Source organism: Diabrotica undecimpunctata, chromosome 3, assembly GCF_040954645.1.
Source record: "Diabrotica undecimpunctata isolate CICGRU chromosome 3, icDiaUnde3, whole genome shotgun sequence".
NCBI lineage: Eukaryota > Metazoa > Arthropoda > Insecta > Coleoptera > Chrysomelidae > Diabrotica > Diabrotica undecimpunctata.
In genome coordinates this window covers 135,904,123-135,914,513 of record NC_092805.1, presented here as the reverse complement: position 1 = coordinate 135,914,513, position 10,391 = coordinate 135,904,123, and the positions used below count along the sequence as shown (strand labels likewise).

The window sequence follows — 10,391 nt, the reverse complement described above, 5'->3', positions numbered from 1 at the left end:
TTTGGGATGCTATCACATCGTCTTGTTATGTATTTCATTTGAAGTTAACCTTCAAATATTTATGTTCAAATTTGGTGTTTCAAAATTATGTGTTTTTCACACTTTTTATATATGCTTTTATGTATAGTTTTTAAAAAAGGTTTCAGGAGATGGCTTATTATTCGATATTCTTCACATTTTTTCGCATAAGGTTTTTTAGATATTGTTATGAAAGTTGATTTAAGGCACTGTACCCTAAGGAGTAAGAGTGGTTCACGCCAAACATTTTTTTTTAATTTTTAAACAAAATTTTTTATTTTTATGTTTTTATGATGTGGCATTAAAAAATACATAGAGGTCTTAATTTTCACCACTCTATTACTAACCCCTTTTTCCTAATAAACATTATTATTGTCACAGAGTTAGTTGCGATACTTCTCCGAAATCACTAAACCGATTTTTATACAATTTTACATGTGTATTCTGTAGGTCCAAAAATAGGTTGTTATCCATTTTTCACATCCCTAAGGCGTAAGGGTGGTTGACCCCAAACATTTTTTTTTTATTTTTTGACCAAAATTTTTATTTTTTATGTTATTATGACGTGGCGTTAAAAAATACATACAGCTCTTAATTTTCACCTCCTATTATTATATTTCATATCTACTTACTACTTACATATAAGTGTCACAGAGTTAGTTGCCATCCTTCTCCGAAATGACTAAACCGATTTTTATGAAATTTAACATATAGGTATATTCGGTAGATTTGAGAGTAGGTCGTAACACATTTTTCATAGCTCTAAGAGGTAAGGGTGATTTACCCCAAAAATATTTTTTTTGGACAAAATTTTTTATTTTTATTTTTTTGTGATGTGGCATTAAAAATACATACCCCCAAGGAGTAAGGGTAGTTCTCCCTAAACATTTTTTTAATTTTTTGTGATGTGAATACACAATATGTGACACAATACATACAACCCTTAATTTTCGTACTTCTATCACCAACCCCTATTTTTTATTAAGTTATTAGCATCACAGAGTTATAGTTGCCATATTACTTTGAAACTACTGGACCGATTTTTATGAAATTTTATATGTATATTCGGTTGAATCTACTACTCTGAATTTTCTTCCAGGAAAGTTGTTTTCATTCAAATCAGTTGACACAGTTATAAATCAGAATGACTTGGTCAACTATCTTACAGAGTTTTTGAATCCATTGTAATTTTCTGGAATACGGCAGTTGCGTAACATTAATCAACCTCGACTGTGCATTGGAAAGAGACTGACTGTGAAACGGCTAATGAATAATGTCATTGCGACAACTATCATCAAGGAAAAACACAAAATAGAGGATGTCGTGATCCCGCGTATAATGATGATTTCAATGATATTTTCATTTCATATATATATATATATATATATATATATATATATATATATATATATATATATATATATATATATATATATTTGCAGTTGTTGCTTAGAGGACTTACTATAAAATATCCCTATAAAAGTGCATTCATAATTCGATCTCCTCCTGGGAAGTTGCGATTGTTTAATTTGTCAATTCCTTGTTTTATAATAATTTCAGTTATTTCAGTATATAATATAATAGTATTATAGTTATTATAATATCTACTATCCGATTACGGTTATTTATTCATCCCAGTTGTTGGGAATTTTTTTTCCCCCATTATTTGATTCACTCGAGCACGAAAGATACTGATCAAAGGTATAGCTTTACCCAAGTATACAAACGGGACTGCATTATAATTTTTAAAATAAACTTGTTATTATTGATGTTTCGGCATCTAGGTAAGAATCTCTTCTCAAAAGATAATTTTCAAAATAAATTAATAGTCTTGCTGAGTTACGATGTAAAAAAATTATTTTAAACGTGATTTAAACTTAGTTTTATTTCCCTAGTCTCGGATCATTCCTCATCAGCACAATTAATTGTGTGCCCGAATGTCCTGATTGGCATGCAAGTCTCTAATATATCTTGTAAACTGTTAATACGTGATTCAATTAATGTAATTCTTGGAAACAAATTTATATTTCCTCCAAATACGTTGAGCTGTTTGCACAAATATTTCGTTTTATCGCCTTTAGTAATTTATTTCGATAAACGCATGAATCAGAGATAACTATTATTGTTATGAGTATGCCTTAGTTGGCGATAATCAAATAAGTTTTAGATATTGTTTAACATTGATAACTAAGAATTTATTAGGTATATTAATATATTAGAAAACTTAATTAACCTTAAAACGATTGTGTATTTAAAAAAATGAAATAATTAAAAAAATAAAACTGTTCAAAATATTTTTAATGTTTTCAAAAATCTAAATCTGTTTTCTTATGTTTTCAAAGATCTTTCTTAGAACGATCTTTGTTCTGGAACTAAGGATAAAGCTGAGAAACTACTTTCAAAAGTTTTTATATGTTATATAGGCACTTTTATTAAGCGGTTCCTATTTAATTTAAGTGTGTATCAGATATCATAGAAATTTATTATTCCTTTGAAAGGCCTCTCGATGCTATTATGTATGGCGCATAAATCAGGCTGAATTTGACTGATGATGGGTTGTGATAGCTTTGAGGGCTGCTCTGGTTTGTGGCTTATTCGCATAGACTTGCGACGTAAGAAAATCCCACAAGAAATACTCTAACGCAGATCGCACGATCTCGTTGGCCAGTCCATCACCTTCACGTGTGATGACCAAGCCTTCAAATCGCTCGTTCAGAATGTCTAAGGTGGCATGAGCTTTCTGGTACGTTACGCCGTCCTATTGAAACCACGTCTTTGGTGTCCAAAACACCAAACCGTTTTTGGAATGTATTGGACGCCCTTGGACGGTATGGTCATAAATTCGACAATTCTGTTTGTTGACTTACCAATATATCTAAAAATGGGCTTCATTGCTGAAGATGATTTTCGATGAAAATTTGGCTCAGTTTCCAGCTGCTCCAGAGAACACATGTCGTTGTTTATCGTAGGTTACCTTCAGCTCCCAAAATATTTGAAAACAATGCAGTGAATTTAACGTAAGGAGCTCGAAATCTTCCTCTTGACGATGAAAGAATAAATTTGGTTAACACGCAACAAGCCACTTCTCGCTTGCCCTACTGTAGGTTATTTAAATGAAAACAGGTACTTCAGTTTTTAGAAGCTTTATGTTACAGTCTACATTTTCTAAAGATCCGTCTCATAACTATTGAGGTAAAATTCAAATTCATAGTTATGCAATGACAAATTTGTTTATGTTCAAGCTATTTTTGTGAATTTTGTCTTACTTCCATTAATGAGAAGACCGCTTTTTAAATTAATATATAAAAATAAGAAGGCAAAACAATTTATAAAGTATTTATTACAACAAACAAAACATACTAATCTATTCAATATCATTAATTCTACCCCATTTAAGTCTAGATTTCTTAATTTCTAGTTTCAACCAAGACGGGACATAACCTTCGAAGTACACAGCATTGGGATAAGCCAATGGAGGTGGCGGACTCTTAAATGGATGTACATCTTTTAACTTCCTCATTAAAAACTCTTTGTTGATTTGTTTTGGATCTCGGTATTTGTCCATATATAAGTTAAATGGTTCTTTAATCGGGAACCAAGCTTGTTTTTTAATATATGGAGGTGCAAAATCATACTCAAATATTGGTTCCTTCATATCTATAATAAAAAAGAAATACATTAATCCTTTAATATATTTCTATGACATATCACACAGAATTAAAAAAAAAGTGTAAAAAGGAATAGTAAAAATATATTGTTAATGATTATTACTATAAAAACTTGTTTCTTTGTCCTCAGTGAAGTCTGTCTTAAAGTATATTGTTTTAGTTCTCTTTTAAACGATTTATTTTCTTATAACCATTAGTACAAAAACACCAAACGTCTAGGGTTGTTACAGCAGAATATCAGAAGGTGTTATAAGAAAATACAGGTAAAAATCATCTTATAACAATTTCTTTTAGAGGCATTTTATTAGAAACACATTTAAGACAAATATTTTACACTATTTAACTAGTAAGTTTATTAATATCTGAAGTTCACTTTTCATTTACCACAGTAGCGCACCTAGAATTTGCCTCTGGGGGGGGGGGGGGGGGGGGGGGGTTTTGGTTGGTCATCAAAATTTTTTTATGGTGTTACCTCCATTTTGAGACCTTAAAATGTGTAAGTAATAGTGTCGGAATAGGGTCCTTTTTTTAACCCCCAAAACCCCCCCCTCGGTGCGCCACTGATTTACCAACTAGAAAACCAATCAATGAACAAAACAGAATGGCAAACATTATATAACAAACCAATATTTACAAAGGGTTTTGGAACCAATGATGATGATAATGAAGTTCACCCTTGATGTAATGAAATTAATTATCTCTTAACTCAATATAATAAAAACACTCATTCTTTTGGTATTCTTATTAAATCTTACTTTTTGATTGCATTATAATACAATGACATATTAGAGAGACTATACTCTCAGTAGATTTTATGAAGTTTTATTAGTTCAATATCATTTGAAAAATATAATTTTCTAGACTTCCTTAATTAGATAGCGTTGGTCCAAATTAAGTAATTTTTCATATCAGAAAATTGTAAGTTACAAATAACATTTTGCTTTTACAATTGAAATAAGGGTACATATTGGCTTAATACAGCGTTTCTCAACCTTTTACCAGTTGCGACCCAATTTTATATAATTATTTTCACCGCGCCCCCCCTCATACAATAAAAATATTTGAATCCAGGACCGATTTTCAGGGGAAGGGGGGGGTAGTGGTACATGAACTTTTTTCAACCGAAATTTTTTTTAAGGCACTTTTCACACACTTGAGTGCCATAAAGTCAATCATATCTTATCGTTATTAAAGTATATTTATTTGTCAAATTTTTTACCTAGTCTCTCTGGATCCGCCCTTGCACTAAACTTACAGTAAAACCTTAATTGCCAAATTACCGAGAATAAGTAAATTTATTGATATGTGGCAACACCAATCCAGAACCGATCGTCTCTCTTCGCGAGAAGTTCCCCTCCGCGAGTTCTCCTCTCTCCCCCTCAGACCCAGACCTTAGTCGAGTCAGTTTAGTCAGTCCAGTCAGTCCTTCTGCACCTGTTAAATTTATTGTGAATGTTTATGTTGTAGTTTGCGTGTATTAATTGCAGTTCACGGTATTAAAATATTCCAAGCAGTAGGTACATATACTTAAATTTATACAAAATCATGGATAAATGTTTAACTGGGCGTAAGCAAGCAAGCAAATACTAGTGAAGCATCAACGAGTGTACAGGCGAGAGTGGTTCCAAAAATAAAATCAAGACAATATTCTCAAGATTACTTAAATTTTGGGTTTACGTTTACTGAAGTAAATGAAGAAGAACGGCCTCTATGTATCACTTGCTTAAAAATTTTAGCAGCCGACAGCATGAAACCAAATAAACTTAAAAGACATTTGGAAACGCTTCATAGTGAGTGCATTAATCAACCTCAAGAATTCTTCGAGTTAAAATTAAAATCACATGAAAAACAAAAACCATTTTTAAAAAAAACTTTGACTGTGAATGAAAAAGCTTTACTTGCCTCTTATAAAACCTCCCATCGAATAACTAGATGTAAAAAGCCTCACACTATTGGTGAAGTGCTTATTTTGCCAGCTGCAATTCAAATTGTAGAAACTATGTTTGGAGATAATTTTGCCAAAAAATTGGAGTCTATACCTCTAAAAATGATACTGTTGCCCGTCGAATTTGTGATATAGCTGAAGATGTACAGAATCAGCTACTCGGGAAGATGCGCGACAAGCTGTTTTCGATTCAGCTTGATGAGACAACAGATAGCCATAAAGATGCTCATTTTATTGCCTATGTTCGATTTTGTGATGGCATATCATTAGTAGAAGAACTACTTTTTTGCAAACCAATAGAACTGAAAGCAACGTCGCTCGCATTATTTGCTATCTTAAAAGATTATATAAATGAAGCAAAAATAGAGTGGAAGAATTGCGTCGGAATATGCACAGATGGTGCTCGTGCAATGTCCGGAAAATTTCATAGTCTACAAGCGCTTGTGAAACAATAGTCTCCAATGTGTATATGGACACACTGTATGATCCACAGGGAGCTCTGGCTTCCAAATAAATGTCTCCTTGCCTGATTATGGTGCTAACAACAGTTGTAACAGTAGTTAATTACATAAAAATGAGACCTTTGAAAACCAGAATCTTTTCTGCACTTTGTAAAGACATGGGTGCATTACTTTCAGCATTATTATTTTATTGTGAGGCAAGATGGTTATCACGTGGGAAATTTTTACAACGTGTTTTTGAATTAAGACATGAAATCCCTATTTTTCTAGAAGCAGAAAATAGACCGGAAGCCGAGATGTTTCGAGATAGTTTATTTTTGATGAAATTGAGCTACTTGGTTGACATATTCGAGAAACTAAATATTTTGAACATTCAGCTTCAAGGAGCCAATACACATATATTGGATACAAGTGATAAAGTTAATGGTTTTTGTAAAAAATTGGAATTGTGAAGCAGAAATTTAAAGCAAAAATACCTAGAAATGTTTGCAAATGTGGATGAATGTATTAAAACTTACAAGGTTGAAGAACAACACGTGAAAGTTGTTTTTGTAACCATTGAAAATCATTTAGCGATGCTGACTAAAAATTTTAAAAGATATTTTTTTGCCGACGACAAATTAGTACGTAGTTACGAGTGAGTTAGGAATCCGTTCAAAATTACACCGGAAGGGCTTTCTACTGCCGAAGAAGAAACCTTCATTGACTTTACGGCAAAGATGAAATCAAGAAACAGTTTAATAATAAATCCCTCTTTGAATTTTGGGTAGGAGTAAATGATGAGTTTTCTGCACTGAAAACCAGAGCGTTCCGTATACTATTGCCGTTTTCAACATCCTACCTTTGTAAAACAGGATTTTCTGCGGAGGCTGCTTTGAAGACCAAATATAGATCGCAGCTAAATATAGAAAAAGAACTGGGAACATCTATTTCTAATATTACATCCCGTTTCGATAAACTTTGCTCTACAAAACAAGCTCAAGGAAGTCAATGATTTATTATTAAACTTGTTCATAATTTAGTGCTCTTTATAATTATACCTGTTATATCAGTGTTCACATTTATTTTATTTTTTATTTTGTAAGAATTTTGTTTTGTGCTTTGATTTTAGTAAATTGGTCAATGTTGTTGATGTTTTTTTCGAATAGGCTCGCCCCCCCCCCATTAATAATACCGCGCCCCACAGGTTGAGAATCACTGGCTTAATAGCATGTTAGTTAATTTGGAGATCAAAGATATTTAATGATTGTGGAATACCTCATCTTGTGTAACTTACATTGATTGCAGAACATATTTCTTTTACAATTTTTACAACATTCTACTGCATCAGTTTCTCTATGTATTTATTAGATATTTGATAGTCTGGAACTTGTGGTTTTTCAAATATTACTTTAGACACCTATCCAACAAATCCACAAATGATTTCAGGTTTGACTATGAGTAATTCAAAGGAGTTGTATGTCAATAAACAAAATTACATTATAGTACTTAATATATTTTTTGTTTTGACACTTTAGTTTTAGATATTACCTTTTCATTGATATCTAGAGGAATATTCAATTATTTTTTGACTTTTTAGTAGTTTTTTCTTAATCTTTTTGTAGATTTATTAAAATAAATTTTTATTATTGAGTTTCAGAATTTCATTATTTCCCTTGTTTACGAATTCTCTTTTTAATATACACAACAATACTTTTATATAATAAAGTTTTTACACAGTGAGCATTGTTCCATTCACATTAAAAAATGAAGATTCTTTCATCTATAACAGCTTATATTATGATTGGAGCATGTCATATTTGTGTATTTTAGTTTCTTTCAATTGCTATTGAAGTTTTTTCTTTTTTGGTAAATGATATGATAAATTAAACTGCTTACTTAATTTATTGTGATAAAATTCTTTTAAAGATGCATCCCAATCTGACTGAAAGAATGCCAGACCAGCTGGTGTCATGTTATCTTGGAATTTTTTGTAAAAATCATATGTATTGAAGGTTCTATCCGACAGGGTTAAACTAAAAACAAAAAAGATTTATTACATCATTCTTCTTGTGGTAAAAATAATATTTAAATTCATATACACATGTACATACCAAGGTCCTTCTTTCTTATATGATGAAAGATCTAATTTCTTATCTTGTTTATACAAAACAAAGATCAATCGGTGAAATCCAATGCCCTTTGGGGGAAAAGGTTGCAAATATTCCACTAACTTCTCTCCTTTTTGCAAATCATTTCCAGGAATGTTGCCACTAAAAAACAAAAAGATGTTTATAAGCTTTAATGTGCACGTATAAATTGACCCAGGTGTGAAGGTCTACACAAAATAAAGAACTTAACTTTTGTAATATCCATACAATAAAAAAAATTTATTATCAAAATTATTATATAAGAAAAATTTGTTATATGCCATAGATTTCTTTGTTTCAATTTTTTGCTTTTGTATTTTACTGCAAGCTTAATATTTTTTATACTTTACAACTAAGTAAGCTTTCCATAAACTTTTGGATGTGTACAGGTATGGCGACTATAAGAATTAAATATTAATGTATCAGTATTTTATTATTGTACCTTGGTAGATCTAATACACCAGATTTTTCTAGTAAAAGTAGCCAATCCATTTAGATTGTATACTACTACATTACCTTTTTGTCTTCTGGTTAGGGTTTGAACTATCAATCTACTAGATCATTCAGTTAAGTGTATGTAACTTGACAGCCTTCTTAACTATCTGACTGACTTATTCTGTACTGATTAACATTCATCCAAATTATTGTATATAGTGGTATGTTTAGGAAAAACAAAGTTTAAACTCAGATTTTCAATATTTTTGAATATATTATATAAAATCACTTACATAAACCAATGAATATATTCACTCGACGTTTCAGTTAAATGCCCATCTGGATTGACCAAAGTTAGTGTCCATAGTGTATCACTATCACTATCATAAGAAACTGTAGGGGCATTTACTGATTCAGATGGTTTTATAACATTCCCATAATATACAGGCAAACTTCCTTTCTCTGTTTCATAAAGAATGTTTAAAGGAACTCGTGGATGAAAATAAGCGTCGCCATACAAATGTTCAAATACACCATAGTGGTCAGCAACCTTTTTTATATCAACAGGGGCTTGAGTTTTTAACCATTCTTTATTAGTTTCTTCTAAGTTGATTAGCACTAAAAAAAGTATTCAATCAAATTAAATAAACAAAACTTCACCAATTAGCTGTGGTTTTACTTACACTTTTTATCTCTGGCTAATTTTTCTAATGTTGGATTCTTTTTGTGCTCTTTTAAAATTTTTAATCTTTCTTGTAAAAGTTTCGATCTGGAAATCCTAGGAGGAGGCAATCCAATATCTACACGATAATGAATAGCAGGATCTTTATAATTCGCCTCTGAAAAAGAAATACAGTATATAGGAAAATAGTCTTACAGATTGGTAACAGTTTTACCTGCTAATTTTGTTTCCAATGATTTAGCAACGCCTGGAGGTAAACCTCTTAAATGGTGACCATGTCTCACAGATATGTTTACCGCAGAGGTAAGGCTTCCGTTTATATTTTTACAACAAATATTCCATAGAGAACTAGCCATTTCTTAAGGTCTTAAGGACCTAACTTAACCTTAAAACATTATTTTGATCTCAGACAGAATGATGTGGTAACGCCTAAAAGTTAGCAATCTACTTTACTTTTGTTCGGAATTGCTGCAACACTAAATATACTTATCGAATCAAATTGTGTCTAACTTGTTTATATATTAATTTATTTTAAATATCGAAGAACCCTTCACAGTAAATACAAGCCATCCTTTATAATATAAAACTACTCAAAGCGTTCTTTTATCAATTTAATTATTGAATCTTCATCATCCTCCAGTATTTTCAATCTATGGTTGATTCAGATTTTCAATTTTTTTCGCTCTTTTGTTCCAATATGTTCCAATAATAATATACCCTTGTTTTTAAAGTAATTTTTTAGACGGATGCTTCCAAAGGCCATTTCTTTTTGTTGCCTGTATTTTTCATTTCTGCGATCAATAAAATATTCTTCTGCCTTTTTTTAAGTGCCATCTTCGTTACGGAGATTAGGAATCATCATGGCCAATCTTTCAAAGTAACTGCACACTGCACAGTATAGACACGTAACTGCCAGTAACTGCTCTAAAGGGTTATTTTGAGCTGTTGCCATATCATTCTTTTCTTCTTCTAGTCTTCCATTTTTCTGTTCTCTATTTTGCATTGCATTACGAGTCGATGAGATATTTTATTTTGTTGTTGCCCTCTAAACCT

The 10,391-nt window shown here is 31.4% G+C and overlaps 1 protein-coding gene across 1 annotated transcript; it reads right to left on the bottom strand.

Moving 5' to 3' along the window:
- Positions 1 to 3,340: 3,340 nt before the first annotated feature.
- Positions 3,341 to 9,762, bottom strand: mRpL38 (mitochondrial ribosomal protein L38). Its single transcript, XM_072524883.1, has 6 exons — positions 9,553 to 9,762; positions 9,340 to 9,495; positions 8,950 to 9,274; positions 8,186 to 8,344; positions 7,971 to 8,107; positions 3,341 to 3,675 (listed from the first exon to the last, which is right to left on the bottom strand). The coding sequence occupies exons 1-6, from the start codon at positions 9,692 to 9,694 to the stop codon at positions 3,383 to 3,385; spliced, it is 1,212 nt and encodes a 403-aa protein (XP_072380984.1). The 5' UTR covers positions 9,695 to 9,762; the 3' UTR covers positions 3,341 to 3,382.
- Between the last annotated feature and the right edge of the window lie 629 nt (positions 9,763 to 10,391).

Bases quoted from the DNA above. Each gene is read 5' to 3' on its own strand.
- mRpL38 (XM_072524883.1), bottom strand. From the start codon at position 9,694: ATGGCTAGTTCTCTATGGAATATTTGTTGTAAAAATATAAACGGAAGC. The intron at 9,275-9,339 runs GTAAGTAAAACC...TACTTTTTTTAG, and splicing joins ATTAGCCAGAGATAAAAAGT to TGCTAATCAACTTAGAAGAA. The intron at 3,676-7,970 runs GTAAGCAGTTTA...TTTTTATTATAG, and splicing joins ATTTTATCACAATAAATTAA to ATATGAAGGAACCAATATTT.